Source organism: Polistes dominula, unplaced genomic scaffold (genome assembly GCF_049000335.1).
Source record: "Polistes dominula isolate Pdom_NZ unplaced genomic scaffold, Pdom_raw_medaka contig_15, whole genome shotgun sequence".
Taxonomy (NCBI): domain Eukaryota; kingdom Metazoa; phylum Arthropoda; class Insecta; order Hymenoptera; family Vespidae; genus Polistes; species Polistes dominula.
In genome coordinates, this window is record NW_028300915.1 from 5209262 (window position 1) to 5231061 (window position 21800).

The 21800-nt window shown below is 28.9% G+C and overlaps 2 protein-coding genes across 3 annotated transcripts in view; both read left to right on the top strand.

Moving 5' to 3' along the window:
* The window catches only part of LOC107069133 (interleukin-1 receptor accessory protein-like 1-B), a 182742-nt gene that overhangs the window by 92884 nt on the left and 68058 nt on the right, over window positions 1–21800 (top strand). The window lies entirely within an intron of this gene.
* Window positions 19213–21533, top strand: LOC149033193 (uncharacterized). The gene is made up of 2 exons (XM_089170229.1): window positions 19213–20943; window positions 21294–21533. The coding sequence occupies exon 1, from the start codon at window positions 19545–19547 to the stop codon at window positions 20940–20942; it is 1398 nt and encodes a 465-aa protein (XP_089026355.1). The 5' UTR covers window positions 19213–19544; the 3' UTR covers window position 20943; window positions 21294–21533.

Genomic DNA, 21800 nt, shown 5'->3' on the forward strand with positions numbered 1-21800 from the left:
TCGATTACGTAAGAAAAAAAAAAAGAAAGAAAACAAGCAAAAGTACAAGGTATATACAAAGTTACGAATGTACGTGCTGCATAGATAAAAGTCGCCTACGTGCAATAGTAATAACATACGTATGCATTATAGGGGCGGCATGCGTGCGAACAAGAACGTCGTTGCGTCGCCAGTTTTTATTCAATTCTCGGAAAGTTCATCGGCACTTGTCGAACATCGAACTTTTTCTCATTGATCGAAAATTTTTTACTTCTCTCCTTCCCTCCCACTCTTTTTCTCTCTTTTACTCTTACGCCTTTCTATTACAACTTCAAATCACCCTGTGCTTTCTTGAAAAAAAGTCAAGTTTCAAAAATAAATTATGAACTAAAACAAAATCATCAAAATTTGATCCATTTTTTTCTTAAACAAGTTTAAATAATCGCTGATGGAATAAAATTATTGTTCGATAATTTGAAATGTTTCTTTTTTTTTCTTTTTTTAATAAAAATAAAATTTATCGAAGGTCGTCATTTTTAGAATCATTCAAAGATCCAAAATTTATCAACATTTAATTTATCAAATAAATAATTTAATTTATAAAATAATAAATATATATTATATAATTAAATAATATTAATAATATTATTTTATTTTTATTACTTATATTAATTTATAATAATTAATTATTATTATTATTTTTTTATTATATTTTAATTTTTTAATTTTTTTTAATTATTTTATTTATTTATTATTATTATTACTATATTTATTATTATTATTATTATTATTATTATTATTATTATTATTATTATTATTATTATTATTATTTCAACATCACGATTTTCAACACTGAATAAAATTTCGCGTCGTCATAGTTAATAAGAAAAAAGTACCAAAGAGTTTTCAACGTAAAATAAAATTGTGCGTGAAATTCCGTTTACGTAGTACATGAGATAATGAAAAAAAAAGGAAAAAGAAAAAAAAACAAGGGGGATTTGTAGTGGGAGGGGGATGAACGAACGTGTACGGAGATCGAAGTAAAAAGTCATTTCGCGTGTTCGTAGCTGATTCCCCCTCACCCCTATCACCCCCTCACCCCTGTCATTGTTATAGCTCGATTATTTCCGTAAACGTAGCTTTTCCGATGACATCTTAGCGTGTTGGACATTGCCGTGGAATTAATTGCTAGCTGTAAAGCGAGAAAGAGAGAGAGAGAGAGAAAAAAAAGAGAGAAAGAGAGAGGCGAAAAATAGGAATTCCGAGAAAAAGCAAACGATGGTAACGACTGGAACGGGTTTTAATGACATCTACTTAGTTGCTAATTGTCTGGACATTCATTAGGCTCTCAGAAAATGGACAGAGAGATAGAGTAGAACAAAAGAGAAAAGATAAAAGTTGAGCAATAAAAGAAATAGAGAAAGAGAGAGAGAGAGAGAGAGAGAGAGAGAGAGAGAGGGTGAGAGAATATGAAATCGTTTTATATAACAAGAATATTATTCGAATTTCAAGGACTCTATAACGTGAAATTTTGCACGTTATCTTTTCACGTTAGTGGAAATATTTTTACTTTTGATAAAATCACGAATGAAAAACTTATTTTTACTAATTTAAAAGAAAAAGCTGGAATAGGTTATCATATTGAAATGTAACGTTACAATAAATTCAATTCGATTCGTATTAATAATATTGTAATAATAATAAATGAAATTACATGTTTAAATATGATTATTTATATTAATTATTTGCGTATGTTGATTTTGATACAGATATAGATACATATACAAATACAGATATTTGATACGCAGATACGAAAATAGATATAATAGATAACTTACATATATATATATATTTACCAATAATGTATGATATGAAATATATTATGGTAAATTTTATATTATTATTTATAAAAAAAATTAATATTGAATATATTAAAGAAATATATTATTAATCATTTCCGATAATCTTTCATGTCTTAATATATATATCTATTGCATTATACTCTCATTTGGAACATGACAATCATTGCATTATTCTCTCATTTGGAACATGATAATCATGCTCGTTATCAAGCAGTGCAAGTTAATTCGTCGATTCGGTGATTAAATTTCAATCTTGTTAGTTTATTCTCTCTCGTGCACGCCGAAGCGTGTTAGTTTAAGTATAATTTATTATTCACTAATTGAATTTTTTTACGCCTAGCGGGCAAAACACACCGCTGCGCGTCTTACGTTGAAAAAAAAAAGTTTTACCCTTTTCCTTCCTTTACCTTAATCGCAATACGTCATCATTTTTCCACCTTCTTTTATATTTCTAACGTGTGGTTCAGTTATAATGTTTTATTTTAATTTACCGACAGAATCATTAAACTTTTTTTTAAACCTTTTTTTTTTATAACGATGTTAATTTACAAAATTCATAGAACAAATTTTACATTTTACAATTATCATAATATAAGTATCAACTTATGATCTCATATTAGGCTTATAATTACCTTTTTTTTTACTTATTGTATCGTATACGTTTCACCAAAAATTACTAACTATATTTTTCATTTTGTTTACTTTCTTCTTTATGACATTTATAAAATTGATACTACAAAAGATATGAAACTTACTATTAAATAAATGCTATTAAATGATATTGCAAAATAGCGAGAAACGATGAAAAATATTCAATGGAAATAAAACAATTTATTTTGATTTTTTTTTTAATACAAAAATTTGATCTAATTAATGCGTTAACTATTTCGTATGATAAAAGATAACTTCGAACTTATATTTCATTCGTAATGAAAATTCAAAAGAAAGAAAACCTTCACTCACCCATCCAGAATAGAACTTTGTACAATTTCGAAAGAGAATAATGTGATCTTTCCATGGTCTAGATAGAACAAATTACGTTTCTCGTTATAATCGGCTACGGAGAAAAGCGATCGAGCTAAGGAATCGAAGGGGGGAAGTAGGGGGAGGGGGTGGAAAGAAGGGTGTGCAAAGGTAGAAAAGGACACAAAAATAACTTCGATAAACTCGAATGCGGTCGATCGGGTTTGGTAGGAAGAGAAAAGCTTGCCGGTAAAAGCTTGGAAGAAAAGAAAACGAAAAAAAAAAGAAAAAGAAAAAAAAGTCTGAAAGAGGAAATCGTGGGGAAAGGAAAAACTTATTATCGTCCCTTCGTAGTTCCTAGTAGTCGTCTTAATACCCCGTTCGTGGGATAACAAGAAAAATTCTTTTTTATTTCTTTTCGTCGAGATAAGAAAATCGTTTTATTATTTTATCGTCATTATTATTATATTGTTATTTTTATTATATTATTATATAATCTTGATTTTTTGGGGTGGTTTTTTTTTATTCGTTTCAGCAAATTATTATTTCATTATTGTATTATTTTATTTGTAATCAATTTCTAATTATTCTTCATTATTTTCTGCTACAGATAATTATTATTAGTAATTCATTAATATCGCGTGTTAATTAAAGGGAATTTTTTTTTATTCAGAAATAAGCATATAATTTATTCTAGAATGAAATATATATAACACAATAAACTATAAAATCGATAACGAGTGTTATTCCTGTATGTTTTTCCTGGTTTACTTTTCAATATATTTATGATATAGAAAAAAAAAAATATAAAAAAGAAATATCGTAGACTTCGAAAATTTCCAATTTTGTGCACGATTTTTTAAATTTATATCAATACTCTCTCCCACTTTTTTTTTTCGAACAAAACTGCAAGGAACTTATGAAAAAATTAAACATATTTTTTTCTATTTTATTCCTTTTTTTTTATTTTATCGGCAATGATTCGAAAATTTCATCCGAAGAAATTTATATTCATCTCTTTTTATTTTTCATTTTTTTTTTCATATCTTTCGAATATTCAGATCGATTTATATATTTCAATGATAGTAGAGGAGGATTTTGTATGTTTGCGAGAGAAAAGAAATAAAAAGGAAAAGAGAGAAATTTAACAAAAAAAATAAATATTTTTAAAAAAAGAAATAAAAAGAGAGAAAGAGATAAAAGACGATTGAATGAAGGAAAAAAAAAGCTGAAGCTAAAAAGTAGAGGTTAGAGGAAAAAGTAAAATTTCTCCTCGGGATTTTTTGATCCTACGGGATTTTCTTTTAATTTAAAGAAGCTGTGCCTTTTGAAATCGAAATGAGAGTTAACGGTAATTGTTGTTAATTAATTTTCTTTGTCAAAATGAAATCATAAAGAAGAAAATAAATAGATGGGTACATATATAGATAGATAGAAAATTATCTACATAGATAGAAAATTATCTACATATATAAATATTTATATATATATATATATATATATATATATATAGATAGATAGATAGATAGATACCTAGATGTACAGAATAGATAGATAGTTAGATAGATAAATACCTACATAGATAGATAGACAGATATATTTAGTAAATATATATATATGGATAGGTAGATAGATGGATAGAAAGCAGATGAAAGATAGATAAATAAAGATACAGGAACAAAGATAACAAAACCAGTAAATAAAAATAGAGAGAAAGCAAGACGGATGGATGTAGAACTATACAGTGACAGAGAAAAGAATGACTTAGGGCAAGAAGTGGGTGAGTAGGGGGTGGTAAGAGGGATGAGGAAGAGAGAGAGAGAAGAAGAAGAAGAAGATATTATAATTAATTTACACTCGTAGTCGATTAAGGCGAGCTTTAAGGCAAACTACGTAACACACAACTGCCCTCCGGATTCCTAGGCGATACTAATCGCGTGGAACGAATGTTTCCCATTATGCACTCTCAGGAGAGAATTACGATCCGCGAAATGATAGTTGGTAAGGTGGATAGAACCTCCTTGGAAATTGTTTCAACTTGGAAATTCTGTTCCAGAGATCGTGGGAAGTATAAGAGGAGAATAAAGAAGAGATATATAATATGTACAGGATGTTTCAGAATAATTAGGTTATATTTTAGAACGTTGATCTCTCGTCACCATTTAAACAATAAAAAAAATTAAAATACATTCGTATCAAGTAATTATTGTAATTTGTTTTTTTTTAGAGTTATATAGGGGATGTGATTTTCAATTAATTTTGCATCTGTTTATTAACATTAGTAATATAATGAAAAAGTCGAAAATAAATGATAGTAGGAAATGTGGTTTATATTTGTTTGACTTTTTTTTATATCGTTTTAACATGCAAAAACTACCCTTAAAGTATTACCTACTTATTCTAGAACACCCTATATATGTTTATATGTAAATATATAGAGAGAGACCACGTGATTATGTTGCAATTATTACACTAGTAAGAATTACAATAGTAATGATAATACTAGTAATAATTATAATAATAATAATAATAATAATAATAATAATAATAATAATATTGTGAAATGAACGTGCCACGAAGACACGACGAGAGAGTGATTAAACGTCGAGCGTCAAACCGAGAAATGTCGTCAGAGTTAACATATTTGTTTTCATAAGTACGTGTGGGTGTGTTTGTAGATGTGTGTTTGCACAAACTCGTTTCCATAACCGCATTAGAATCCTAACATGTGAGATTCAAGGGAATTCGTGATCGTTTGTTATTCTGTTATTTGGTTAATTTAAAGGTAAGATGTAATTATATATCTTACAACGTGTATACGTATACATATGTATATATATTATACTATAATTTTAAGATATCTTACATATGTAATACACATATATTGATATTATGATAACCATATAACGTATATGATTCTAAAATAACATAACATGTATGTTTCATGTTGGAACGAGGAAAGAAGAAAATTAGATTCGAGAACAAAATATTGATACACAGATTTATATTTTAATTATTAAATTAATTAATTATAATTATTGTGAAACTTTCTTCTTTCTTACAATTATTGTCATTAAGATATATCGGTACGTAATTATTATCAAAGTTGAACTACCAGTTACTTATATATACAAAAAATTATTGATAATAAATGGGGAAATATCAAGATTGATTTATGGAAATGAATTCATATGAAAAAAAATGTGATCGAAGAATGCAATTAGTATTTTAAAAGAAGATAAATATTCGTAAATCGGTAGCGTGAAGGCAGCTTTTCGAGTTAGAATTCCAGTATTCGACGCGAATTTTCGTTCGTCCGTTCGTCCGTTCGTCCGTTCGTCCGTTCGTCCGTTCGTTCGTTCGTTCGTTCGTGAGTCACGGCCCATAAAGTATGAGAGTATTGGTGAGAGAAAGAGATAGAGAATTTAACCCCTTTTCTCTCTCCCTCCTCCTCCTTCCACTCTCTCTCTCTCTTTATCTCTTTCTGTTCCCCTTTTACTCGCACTTTGGGTGCAACGTCGAATGCAGTGAGCGCAATTTCGCGCCTGTGAAATAGGAACATCACATAGTTGTATGTGTGTGTGTGTGTGTCGGTTTTACGCTCGTTTGTGTGAAACTTGTGGCTCGTTTGCCGGTACCGAATTGTGCGGCAACGCCAATCACGATAAATACGCGTATAGCACCAAAATACCAAATCGAAATATCACCTATACTACTTGTGTTCCTAGAACAACGAATGATTACATTCGTCCTATTCACTCCTTCCCCCTCCCCAATCAGAGACAATAAATTAGGTTAACTATTTATTGGACGATATGATACATTACGACGAATAATCTTAAAATTATTTTATTTCATAACTATGTGTGACGTTTTAGTACAATATTATTTAATTCATTTATCTAATGAATTATTATTATTTTTATTATTATTATTATTATTACAATTAATATACGCGCGAGGTGTTTCAAATTTTACAACGAGAATAATATTTTTTGTTAAAATAATATTTAATTAAGAGAAATGTCAATGCAATTTAAGTAATTTTCACGCGTTCGCTTAATATTAACGAACGATCGTGTAATTGTTGTTACCAACAATTTTTATTATTATTAGAGTATTTTACGAGAGAGAGAGAGAGAGAAAATAACAAATAAATATGAAATATTTATATGACGGAGGGAAGGCAGTTTTATTTCGTAAAATGTAATAATCGATTAACGACGATTAGATTGATTTTAATTATCGTTCTACGATATCGTTCGAGAACTCGTATCGTAAATATATTTGCTTTATAAGTAATAAAAAAAAATATACATAAATATACATATACATATATATATTGATGAAGAATATTCATTGAGAAGATAAAAAAAAAGAAATAAAATACAAAAATCTCTTGACAGAACATCGACGAACGACGAACGATATGGCAAATAGCGAAAACGTTTCTTGACGTTTCTATCTCGTCCATTGGGAATTCGTACGTTGTTATTGAGACACTGAGTATGTGTTCGCTACTCTACTTCTCTCAACAATGATAAATAATAAAGAATGTATATATATATATAAACAAAATGAATTAAAATATATAAAAAAAAAATAGTAAGAAAAATCATTTATTAAAGCAAGATTGAAATATTTGTTGTTATGATATCACGTTTATAATTCATTTAATTTGAATTTATACAATTAAAAAAATTTGCGTAAATTGTTGGTAATAATGATACCGATTGTTAATATGTTTAGATCATATTTCTCGGTAATATTAAATAAATATGAAATATATTTTATGTACATATTTGTGAGAAATATATTGTGGTAGAAAATATACGTTAATGGTTTAAATTAAAATGAATAATATCGCTTAAGAGATAATTCGTAGATTATTATACTATCTCTATATAAGTAGAAATGAATGAATTGAAAAATAAGAAAGATATTTTTTAAACTTCTCGTGACATATTTACGATAAGTAAACGTTAATGAATAATATCCAATTATCGTATATTGGAAAACTCGTAGTGTGTTGCTATTATGTTATTAAGTATGATTGCTATTCTATCTGTCGATGTTTATTAAATTAAAACAATTTAAAGAAAAATATTACATATGTCAACAAATATTTATGATAGAAACCTTTTCTGTTTAATTAAATTATTATATTAATTAATTAATTATCGTGTTTCTCGGTAGAGAGTATAAAAATTTAAAGAAAACGTCATTGACGAGATTCTTTAAGGAAAACGGAAAAGAAGAATGAGAAAACGATATAACTCGAGAGGAGCATTTCTCATAGATTTGTAGATACGAATAATTTGTTACATACTTGTTTAAAATGACACAGTGATATTTCGATACGAGAATGATAGATATATTCTTTGTACAATTCGTTCTAACCAGTAATTTGATTAATAAGGAATTGTGATAGATACGTTCGTTCAAATGACTAATTTGAATTTCTATATTTTCTTGTTCTCATTTATTTTTATCTCTTATTTATTTCTAGTTTCCCGTTCGTTTGGAAAAAACTATTCATTAATGAATAAAATAATCGTAAATGAAACTATATCAATTTATTTAATTTTATTTATAATTTCTTAATAATCCTTTATTTTTTTATCTATTAAACAAAATGTGATTAAGCGATTAATTAAACCTTGGAATAAAAACTTAAAAAAAAATTCAGTATCTTTGAAATATATTTTTTTAATATATATCAAATAATTTTCTTTTTTTTTATTAGTAATTAATTAATACAAAATTTACGAATGTACACATTTTACGAATCAATTAGAAATATTAATTAAATTTATTTAATACAATCGATTCGTAAAAGGACAAAAAAAGAAAAATATAAGTTTGATAAAAAATAAATTAATTATAATATTACAATAAATACATAATTGAAGAAGATAGAAGCGAAATTTTAGATAAGCGAATTTTACGAAGGAATTTAAACTCGTAGTGAAGTTAACTTCGGCCTATCAATCGTAATGCAAATGTTTCATTCGCTTATGCGAATTCGAAACGAACTCTAAAGCCGATTCGTATTCGCCCGAAGTCGTTTTACATATGCATAGGATTTTACGTATATATATATTATATACTATATACTATATAAAATACGTAGTACGTGCAAACCGTGTAGAGTGTATATATATATATAGTTCGAATTATAGGTACAAACTCGAGTGGATATCGGCAATCCATTCGTCGATGATCGTTTAATTGTATAGAAACGAAAGTATATATCGATCGGAATATATGGTTCGGTTTAAAAAACTTTATCGAAAAAATTCACAAAATTTATTTACCATTTTTGTTTTATCTTTATACGTATGTCAATATGGTATAAAATGAGTTTTTTATTCTTGTTTTCTATTTTTTTTATTTTTTTCATTTTTACCCAATTGAAATGTTTCCGGATGTATCTCGAAAATAACGCTTTTTTTTTAACAACAAAGATTAAAACAAACGCGATTTAACCTGTTTTTTTTTCTTTTCTTTTTTTTGGATGATAAGTAAAATTTAATTGCGGAAATAATTGTGAAAAGTTTTACGCGATATTATTATTACACACGAAAACTCTTTTTAATTCTTTCTTCCTTTGTGAAAAAATAATTACAAAATAAAGATGGAAATAAATAAATAACAATATATCTTACCGTTCATGTTACGGACAATGCTATTGTTAACGAAAGAAACATTTTCTTAACTTTCTTGGAAATTGTTTATGTTTCTTTCAAGAATTATGCAAGGAGATGAACGATTAATAATAACTTACTAACATGAAATTAATAAAAAAAGAAAAAAAAGAATATAAACCGAAAAAGAAAAATTCCATCACAATAATTCACTGACGTTGGGAACACGTTCCTGGAATAAGAATCGTAGGAATTGAGATTATTGCTACTGTATTTTGGAAACGATAATGTTTTTGGTATTGCAACGCGTGGGGATAGAGAGATTATATTACCGTGCAAACAGTTTCAAAATTCCCGTGGTTTTCTCGCATCCTACTTGTAAATATTGCTCACGCACCTACTCAAGGCATGTTTGTAACACGTACAATCATAACGAATAGTAGTAATTCATCGTATTTAAATGGATAAGAGGTTTACATTTTCTCGCTAATTAATTAATAATAATATTACGTTTCAAATTTTCTGTTATAATTCGAGGAAATACTATATTGTTCATAAATTAATCATATTTTTTGGTTTTGTTTTTCCCTAATTACGTTTAATCGATAAAAAAATAAAATTAATTGAGTACGCGTATAAATACGATTGAAATTTAAACAATACTGATGATTAAAACGTAATATATACAATTATTATACGTGCGATGAATGTATATACATTATATGAAAGTATGTAAATAAAAAAGAAAGCTCGAAATAACGCGCTTGAGAGTAAATACGAGTAAATACTTGTCAAGTTTTATTTCTGTAAAACGTTCAAATAAAAGGCATTTTAACGAAAAATTACGACAGTATTTACAAATTTACATGACTGTACTTATCAAAGTATTATGAAATTAAATCATTCTCTCTCTCTCTCTTTTTCTTTTCATACTTCCCAGTACAATCTTTATGATTCACGTGAATTTACATAAACTAAACATATATACATACATACATATATATAAGTATGTTCGTATGCACATAGGTGGAAAATTCTATTCGAATCTGATTTAGGTCGAGTAAGCCAACGAAATAAATAGAATAATCCTTCTCACTACAATATTAATCATTTTTCGTAAAATAAAATTTTAGGAAAAATTAGACAAAAAACAAACAAAAATTTCCAAATAACACAATCACATAAATACAGTTTAAACGTATATTGTTAAATTATTAGATTTTCGAATATAATTAACAAATAATAAATTTAATCTTCATTGTATATTTCATAAAGGTACCGTTAAAACTATTCTTCTATTATTTTCAATATGACACTAGTATGGTGCACAGAGAATAAATGCATTCTATATATAAGGAAGCCTCTATGGAACATGCAACATTCGCGTGATTGTGAAACGTTAACGTTAACCATCGATGCATTTTCACGTAGGATATACCGAGAATTACATTTGAATTCAACGTTAACTTTGGTGTTTACTGGCCCAACAAAGAACATGGGAATTCCTATATATATATATAATATATGTAAATCTGTGCGTGCGTGCGTGCGTATATGTGTATGTGTATGTAAGAGAAAAAGGAGAGTTAGATAGAACATCTCGTGGAAATATTCCTGTCGACAGATCGGACCATCATTACTGGTAGGATTTATGTTCTGATTATGGAAATTATCGAGCAGCCAACGTTTATGATGAAAGGGATGAACCTCCACCGGTTTATCATCTAGTACACTTTCGCTGGATTATAATTTCAATGGAGAAGATAGTAACGAGGATGAGATAGGGGGGAGGGGAATTGGGAGTGCAATTGTGCTAAAACAATTCAAATGAACAAGTTATATCGATATTTTATATATTAATAATAAATATATAGTATATGGAAAAAAAATTGATACAAGAAAGAAATTAAAAATACATCTTCTGTATATATATATGTTAGTGTAAAAAATCGAAACTAGAGAATATCCAGATTTACATGGTCACTTGGTATATGTCCGTAATATTAATGTATAAGAATAAACCCAAATATTCGGTCTTTCATCGACGTATTTGGTATGTGTTAACATTTCACCGTGTGAATCTTGACATTCTTCGATTTTGATCTTTCATGCTTAACATATGTACGTATATACAGAAGATATATTTTTAAAAGAGAAACAAATGAATACTATAAAAATTACTATATTATTTTGTTTATTCTATAAAATGTATATATTTATTATTAAAGAAAAAAATTGTTAAATTTATTCAGTAAATACGATGATCAAAGTGATAAATTAGAAAATAAAAAAGAAGAAAATGAACGATTTCTTATCGCAATTGGAATAGGAATTTATCGGGATCGATAATGAAAAACATACCGCAAGAGTATAACGATAACGATCGGTATAATCGTTTCGTTTAAGCGTTCGTCTATAGTGCGAGCCAGTGCTACTATTGCACGTTCATTGTTGAAACGTATTATAAACACACATAATGAGACATATGGATGTATATATACATATATACTTGCATACGTACGTACATACATATCGTCCCATATTACGATTTATAGGAGACGGTTTACGTTACGTTTGAAACAATAAATCGGTGTCATTGGCGGTTTCTCTCGCGTTACTCGCGCAATGACTTTCCTAGTAATAATGTATCATTCCTCGAATTCAAACGATAATGACTACGATTCGTGGAAATCGCGCTTAGGACGATTAATCGATAAAATCTGACCGCCTCTGAGTTGAGTTTTAAGACAAATGTTACGTATACGTTACGTTACTATTAAAAAGTTTATAATCTATAATAAAATATATATATATAATATTTAATAATATATAATAATAATAAATTGTTTTATTTATTATTATTATATATTAGGACCTTGAATAAGTTCTCGCTGTTTTTTACAAAATAAAGACTTTTTTAAAATATAAGGAACAAAAACGTTCTATTGAAAGTATTGCCCATCACTAGAGACCACTTTCTCCCATCTTTCTGGCAGTATATGAATTCCGTGTTGGAAAAACGACATGTCTTTTGAGGCTATCCAAGAATCGACCCATTTTTTAGCTTCTTCGTAAGAATGAAAACGCTGGTCAGCTAAGCCATGTGCCATCGAACGGAATAGGTGAAAATCGGAAGGGGCTATGTCAGGTGAATACGGCGGGTGGGGTAGAACTTCCCATCGAAGTGTTTCCAGGTAGGTTTTCACTGGTTTTGCAACATGAGGCCGAGCGTTGTGATGTAACAAAATCACTTTATCGTGTCTTTTCTCATATAGCGGCCGTTTTTTCTTTTAGGGCTCGACTCAAACGCATCAATTGAAGTCGATATCAATCCCCCGTGATAGTCTTATTCGGTTTGAGCAGCTTATAATAAATTACACCCTGCTGATCCCACCAAATACAGAGAAGAAGCTTCGAACCATGGATATTTGGTTTTGCGGACGATGTTGATGCATGGCCAGGCTTACCCCATGATTTTCTACGCTTTGGATTATCATTTTCATCGCCAGTCACGATACGGTGCAAAAAACCTTTTCTTTTCTGCTATTGAAGCAGTAGTTCACACGTGACAAAACGCCGTACGATGTCTCTTGGCTTCAATTTATATGGCACCCAATGTTCTTGCTTCTGGATCATTCCTAACATTTTTAAACGTTTTGAAACAGTTGACTCATCAACTTGTAATGTTTTTCCAAGTTCTGATAGCGTTTGAGATCGGTCTTTATCAAGTAATTCCTCCAATTCTCTGTATTGAAATTTTTGTGGAGCGTCAGAATGTTTTTTATCCTCAAGTTCAAAATCATTTTTTTTTTGAAGCGTCGAAACCAGTCTCTGCATGTCGTATCCGACAGAGCATTGTCACTATAAGTCTCAAAAAGAATTCTATGTGCTTCAGCTGCCGATTTCTTTTGAATAAAGTAGTGCAATAAAATTCCCCGCAAATACACTTTAGTTGGCACAAAAGAAGACATTTTCAAAACTAATAAAAAATTACTTTGTTTGCACTAAAGTGAACTATCATACACTGAAATTTAAGGTTAGATACAGTACTTTCTTGCAAGTGCATTCGAAATTTCAAGCACGGAGTACTGCTATTGCCATCTTTGATGAAACAGCGAGTCTTATCCGTAATAATTAATCTTTTTAGGTAAATTTAAAAGAATTTTATCGTACATTTAAGGAAGAACAAAATTTCGAATATTATCGGACAAAATATTATTCAATCGAAATTGTAAATTATGCGAAATTTTCAGATATGTTTGAAATAAAAAATTAAGTAGAACGAGAAAGAGAGGGAGGGACATAAAAATAAGAACAATGAAATACTCGAAATTGAAATATACATTTTAAACTCTCCGACTCGTTCTCTTTTTTTCTCTCTTCTGTACATATATATATATATATATTATCCGATAATTTATAAAAAAAAATTATTCGAACTTTTTTCTATGTCTTTTAATAAAAACAAAATATCAAAGAAAGGAAAAGAAAAAAAAATGAAAAAAAAAATGAGAGCTCATTGTGAAAGATCGCTTTATGGTCGATTTGTTCACGCTCTTTAAGATATTAAAGGTGATATTAAATTCTTGAAAAAATGAAAAAGAAAAAGACAAAGAAGAAGAAATATATAAGAGAAAATGGAGACGAAAGTGGTAGAGATTTTTATTAGGTGTTATTAAGAAGTGTGTGGGAGAAAGAAAGAAAGAAAGATAAGATAGATAGATAGATAGATAGATAGATAGATAGATAGATAGATAGATAGATAGATAGATAGATAGATAGATAGATAGATAGATAGATAGATAGATAGATAGATAGATAGATAGATAGATAGATAGATAGATAGATAGATAGATAGATAGATAGATAGATAGATAGATAGATAGATAGATAGATAGATAGATAGATAGATAGATAGATAGATAGATAGATAGATAGATAGATAGATAGATAGATAGATAGATAGATAGATAGATAGATAGATAGATAGATAGATAGATAGATAGATAGATAGATAGATAGATAGATAGATAGATAGATAGATAGATAGATAGATAGATAAATAAAGAAAATAAAGTAAGCTTTTCCCCCTTTAGATTTCAAAAGAAGAAAAAGATACAGAAATAGAATGACGAGAATTTCTTAAATTATTTACTAGTCACATTGTGGGGGATAGCTATCGTTATCGCTGTCACATTATTTTTTTTATTATTATTATATAATTTATTATTATTATTATTATTATTATTATTATTATTATTGTTCTTGTTATTATTATTATTATTATGGATTTTGTTTTTATTATATTTCCTTCTACCTATCGTGAAAATTTACGACTCGTATCGTTTGACTTCGTGCAGAGAAAAGAACATCATTCTTCTTTCGACGAACGTTGAAACATGAGTATATATATACCTATCGTTTCTATTTCTTTATTAGTATAACTATTTCGTATTAAAGATAATTAATACCTGAGTTTTATGGAAAAAAAGAACAGAAAATAAAAAAAATAAAATAATAAACAATTTTTTCCGATTATATTTCATCGATAAATTTCATTTAATATATAATAATCTTTCCCTCTAAATTTAACTAAATTAAATAATAATTTATAATAAATACAAAATAATATAATAATTAATAATATAAATATATAGTAAATATATAATATAATAATAAAATATAAAATAATAAATTTTCTATCTCTCTCTCTCTCTTTCTCTTGAACTATTTTCATCATTTTCATCTTGTTTTTCTCTTTTGACATATATAAAAAAAACAAAATCAAATTTCGTTCAGTATAAAAATATACGTAAAATTACGAAGGAGGAAACTAAGAAATATTCACATCGGTGTAAAATATTTCATTAGCATTCTATCGCATACCAAAGCCGTTTTCAATAATAATAAAAAAAAAAAAGGATAAAAATTCCTTTTTATTGTATTATACATACGTACATATATACATATTATTACACATACTTAGGATATACATATATGTGAATTACGTAGGAAACATTTGTTGAAAAGAATAGAAAAGGGTGACGGAAAATGCCGATGCAAGCAAAACGTTCTCTTTCTCTCTTTCTTCCTTTCCTTTCCTTTCCTTTCCTTTCCTTTCCTTTCCTTTCCTTTCTTTTCTTCTTTCTTCCTTCCTTTTACACGGCTGGTTGACGTTGACATGCGACGCTAATTTCGAGTCGATCGCACTTTCCAACGAGTTATAGGAGTCTCCTAACTTTCGCACGTGAAACAGGAAATGCGATCGCGTGCAAATATTTCACTCTACGAACTCGTTCGAGGGCATATAACACCACCCCTCGCCTCAACCCCTCCCCCCTCATGACCTGCCCCTTCCTTCCTTCATCTTTTCCGTTTCCTTTTTTAACTTTCGCATTCCATACAACACACATTATTCGCTCGTTTCATCATATTCCACAAAGTAAATGTGTTCTTCCTATGATGTAACGGGAAAAGAAAAAAAGTAACAACTGGATATCAAAATCAAATTAACCCCTTTTGAGTACTGAATACTTTTAGGTTAGCTGAAGTGTTTAGCAAAAACGGAATACTTTTTTTTATTATTAGTGTGCTTCTGTTACATTGATTTATTCTATTAACCGCAATTAATAATTAAAAACTTTAATTAATAATAATCAAGTTTTTAATTTCTTATAATATTTTGATGTAACAAGATTCGAAACAATAATCAATACATAGATTGACAAACATGTACATGAGTTGATAGACCACGCTGCAAAACTTTTACCAAACGCATATATGCGTCAATAGCATTCAAAGGGTTAATATATTTTTTTTATTTTCTTTTGATCGTATCTTATTGTCAAACTTATTACTTAACTTAATATTTTTTTTCTTCCTCTTCTTCTTTGTCTTATTTTTATACAAATGTGAAAATTGATATTTGTTTTTTTATTGGCACATTTATAATTAAAGTTCTTTAACGAGACGATCGATAGGGAAATAAATTTTTCTATCTATTTCACATGCCTTTTAAATATTTATTTAGTATTTATTTATAGAATCGAATGAATTTCTACCAAAGAGAATTAACGAGTTATGCAAAAATTTTGCATAATTGTTGGTATATATTTTTTTTTTCTACCAAGTCTGTACAACGAAATAAAAATGTATGTGTTTTACGTAATATAAATTATGTCTATACTCAATGAAAAATTAATTTAAACATATAAAAATTCTATTGCTTCATTTATTATTAACGAAAAAGTAAAGTATTGAAGCTTTAAAAAAGTACATATGTATATACATGTGTACATTAAACTTATAATGCAGAGATTTCTAAAGTGTCAGTCACGTTAAATATTAAAAAAATGAAAGTAATTTACATGTTTGTTGAAAGAGTTTTACTAATCGAATGAATAATTCAAAGTCGATTCTGTTAAAGATCACATGAGAATTACTATTTTTGCGTAGTTTTTCTCAAGCATACACAAACACACACACACACACAAAACACGCTTATAGACCAGAGTTCGTAGATGGTTTTAAAATATGTATTACAAGCGACTAGTTGCTTTAACAAAAATAACTCTTTTTAGAAAGTTAACATTTTATTCATTAAAATACTAAATGCTTCATTATAAAAAAAGTAGAAAAATATATATATTATAGTATATAATATAATTTATATAATTATAAATATAATGTAATTAGTATAAATTCTATTATATTTATATTGTAATTATAATAAATATTAATATAATAATATATATAAATATGAATATAATTTATAATAAATTTATCGAATCCAAAAATTGAATTTACTATTTATTTTTATAATATAAACGATAAAGATCCAATCATTTTTTTTTTTTTCAATATTTTCGACGTATAATCCATCATCGTAATTATTGCCGACAAATAAATATATGAAGATATAAAAAAAAAAATAAAGATATATATTTAAAAAATATAATAAAATATATATTTACGGATATATAAATTATATAAAAAAAAGTTCCATTTTAACCTGATTTTTTTTTCTTCTCCTCCTACTTCTTCTTTTTCTTTCCATTTGACACTATTTTAAATAAAAAGTTAAAGGATCGATTTTGACGTTTCCCTCGAAGAATATTGCAGAGAATTTCTGAGCTTTCCGATAATCGAAAGATTTCCATTGTCCTCCGTTTTACGGTGAAGAGAAAAAAGAAAAGAGAAGAAATAGAATGTAAAAAGAGAAAGAGAAAGGATAGAAGAGAAGAGGAAAGGATAGAATAGGATTCTAAGTATAGTCGCGAAAAAGAGAGAAGTTAAAGGAAAGAACCGATATCATCGGTGGCTTTATATCGTGTGCCAAAGTTATGTTCGCACAAAGCACACACCTCGTCGAAATCTTTCTAGCCAAGTTGAGAGATGTAAATCGGTGTATCGGTTCTCCCGCAAGTTGTCAGATAGAAAGGAAATAGATAAGAAAGAGAGAAAGAGAGAGAGAGAAATGAAGGAGAGTAGAGAAAGGAATGGTAGTAGGGGGGTTTGTTATGGTGCAAGTAAGAAGAAAGAAGTCAAAAGAAAAAAAGAGAGAGAGAAATAGCAATAGAAATGGGGTTTGGTTATGGTGTGAGTAAAAGAGGAAGAAGTTAAGAGCAGTGAAGGGGAGGTGGGAAGTAAAGCCTAGTTATGGTGTGAGTAAAAAGAAAAAAGAAAAAGGGAAGAAAAGAGTTTCAGGAGAAAGCGGATTTATTCGTGGAAGTAGACGCGAGAAAAGGTTTCTTCTATCTTTTTTCGATGGGAAAAGAGCTTACTACGTTAAAAAGAGATAGCTGAGATACCCTCGTAGGCAGATCAGTAGTGAAAGAGGAAAGGAGACAGATAACCGGGAATCCTTTTGATCCACGTGGAATCAAGCGTAAAAAAGATTTTTCCTTGAGAAGAAGGATATGAAAGAAGGAAAAGTATTCTTCCTATTCGTTTTCCACGTATTCCATCCCTCCTCTCTCCTTTTTTTTACTTATTATTCCCTTATAATCTCTCCGTCTTTTTTTCTTACATAGCGTGGGGGGTTAGCAGTTGCATAGGAATTTCATTTTAATATACTGCTATAGTTTTATTTACATGATATGTATATATATGCTAAGTTGATCCCCTTATGAAATTTTACGTTTTATTATCTTCACAAGTAATTACTTTTTATTTCAAAAACAAAAAGAAGGTACTTTTTCAAACAGAATTTCATTTTATTTCGAAAAAATTATTCTACGACGATAAATTTTGTCTATGTGGACGTGTTATTTAAATTTTTATGGTAATCCTTGTTTTTTTGTTTTTTTTTACATATAACTTAAATACAAACTTATTTTAATTTACATATGTTTATCGTAATATCAAATAATAGCACGTAATAAATAGCCGGACCTTAATATCTATAATATATTATAATATATAAATTAAAATTTAATTTGCAATGAAATTATAGATTTAATCAATTAGAACAACAGTCATTTAGAGACTTGTGCAATAAATTTAGCTTACGAATTTTCTTCGACGAATAGATCGCTCGTTAACGTTTGATTGAGATCGAGAAATACGCTCTTCTATTGCTACTGCATCGCATCGAGTGAGTTCAATAGAAAATTGGAAAATCAATACTAAATACGGGTATATCTACTCGCACATTTCCTTCAATTTACCTCCATAATAATTGATTTTTGATCATCTAAATGTTCCTTATTATTCGGAGTGTCTTCGTATCAATTTCTTTTTCTATTAAGGGTTCATTCTGGTTTATAATTTTGAAAAAATTAATTTTTTTTTTTTGCATTTTTCGAAAGTAGACATATGTAGAATTATCATACAAAAATTTTAGAACGATCCGAACAGTCTAAGTATATTATTTTGCGACCCAAACACAGAGATATTACAGAGAGAGGAGACAAACCATAAACGGTTGTTTAAGTGGAAATGTCTCTGCATATTATTCGGAGTGGTGTAGGAAAACAAAACTAGTATTCAGTTTTTTTCGCTATATTCTTTTTTTTTGGAAAGGAAAACTCTATGCAGAGACTAAAAGGAAAGTTTAGGAGGGCTACTTGGTATTGGTGTGCATGGTATAAATATGTTTTGCAATCTTATGGACCTCGGAAAAGGTTTAAGTATCTCTGCATATTATGGAATCGTTGACTCTATACTAATCGCGGTCAATGCTGTTTTTAATGTAGTGTCGCATAAAGCCGTCACCGAAGAGCAACTCGAAAACAAGAGACGAGGAGAACCAGAGGATATTCTGTCTGTTTCTGGCGACGGCTCTTGGGCCAAAAGAGGATTCTCTTCGTTGATTGGAATAGTTTCTCTAATTTTAAAATATAGTGGAAAAATTGTCGACGTTTCTATAAGGTCAACTTACTGTAAGGGATGTGAGATGTGGAAAAAAAAAGTGAAGGAAATAAACTATCTTGCCTGGTACGAACAGCATAAAACGCATTGTACGATAAACCATGAAGGTAGTGCCGGGAAGATGGAGGTTGATGGTATCGTGGAGATGTTTCTTCGATCACTCAAGAAGTTCTCCGTAAAATATGGTTTTTATATCGGCGATGGCGACACGAAAACTTTTCAAATGTTGCTAAATGTTTTTCCCTACGGCGAAGATTTTGTTATCAAAAAATTAGAGTGTGTTTTACATGTTGCCAAACGAGTTTTCAACCGTGCTAATGAAGCACGAAAAGCACTGATTCAAAAGAAAAAAGCTTTGAAACAAGCGGAAGCCAAGAAACCTGCTGCAAAAAAAGGACCGAAGAAAGTTGTAAAAAAGAAAAAAGTTATTAAAAAAAGTGTTCCAGTGATTAAAATTCAACGATTGACTATAAAGTTGATGAAGGAATTGTCAACTAACTATGGGTTAGCTGTTCAAAGAAATAAAAATTCAATTGAGAACATGAGAAAGGAAATTTGGGCGGGGTACTATCGAAAAATTTCTACTGATGATGACCCGCAACATACATACTGTTCTAGCAACTGGTGTAAGTATCGTAAAGTTGAGGCAGCTAAAACCCTTGATACTTATAAACATCCTCCTCCTCTCGCTAAAGATGTCCAAGAAGTATTAAAGCCAGTGTACGAAGACCTGACAAAACCAGAAATGCTTGAAAGATGTTTAGGTGGCAACACTCAAAATAATAATGAGTGCTTCAACAAATGCGTTTGGGCTATGGTGCCTAAACATCTATTTAATGGTAAAAAAATTGTGGAAATAGCTTGTCAATTGGCAGCTTGTATATTTAACGAAGGTTTTGATCCAATACTAAAAATAATGCACGTTTTGGAGATAAAACTTGGCCCTATCGCAGTCAATTACGCTAGTCACCGCGACAACACGCGTGTGCGTTCAGCCAATCGTTTGAGCGGAGAATCTTTAAAAGAGGCCAGGACACAACGAAAAAAGGTTAGAGTTGAAGAAAATGAGTATTTTGAAGAAGCAGAAGGCATACTGTATGGTGCAGGCATCGCAGAATAAGGTAGAGTCAGACTTTTTAAAAATTTGTTAAAAGAAACTTTAAACGCGTTTTTCTCGAAACAACGTTTTTTCGGTTGGCGGGCATGATATCTCCGAAACTACTCAACCGATCCTTCTGAAATTTTAACCACATACTCTACACATGAATGGCTATCTCGCATGCTACAACCAAGTCAAAATATTAATTTTTACTATTTTTTTTTCACAAAAAACTGCGAAAAAAATCAACGATTTTTTTTTTTTCGAAAAATGGCTGTCATTTTGTTTTGCTTTCATAAAAATTGATAGTTTTAGCATACCCGATAGCCATTGTCATACTAAATTTAAAACCGTTTAATTTTTTTGTTTTAGACCACCCGTTCTCAAATTTCGATGCCCGCCAACAGCATACCTTTTTTTGACGGGTTCACGTTTGTCAGCCATTTTGGATGTCAAAAAACGTTAAAAACAATAAAAAAAAATTTTTTTCTTGTACTTCTAGAGTGTATTTATCATACCCAACAACTTTCATATGTATATGTATTCTACAAAGCCTAAAAAAAAATCGTGAAAATAGCCTTTTTTTTCGGCGTAGAAACCAGAATGAACCCTTAAATATATTATTCTATTTTTTCTATATTTCTATTTGTTATATATTTGTATTTGTTTATAACATTGTTTTAAATTTGTAACGAGATACTAAAAAATGTTATCTTTTAAACCTACTACGATATATATCAAAGGAATATTATGATTTCTTTAAGTCCTTTTCACACACACACAAAAAGTAGATGAGCAGTAAATTGTTTTTATCTTTTAAAGTTAAAATCAGAACGTTATAATCTTTAATTGTATTTATTACAATTAATAATCCCATTA

Bases quoted from the DNA above. Each gene is read 5' to 3' on its own strand.
- LOC149033193 (XM_089170229.1), top strand. From the start codon at position 19,545: ATGTTTTGCAATCTTATGGACCTCGGAAAAGGTTTAAGTATCTCTGCA.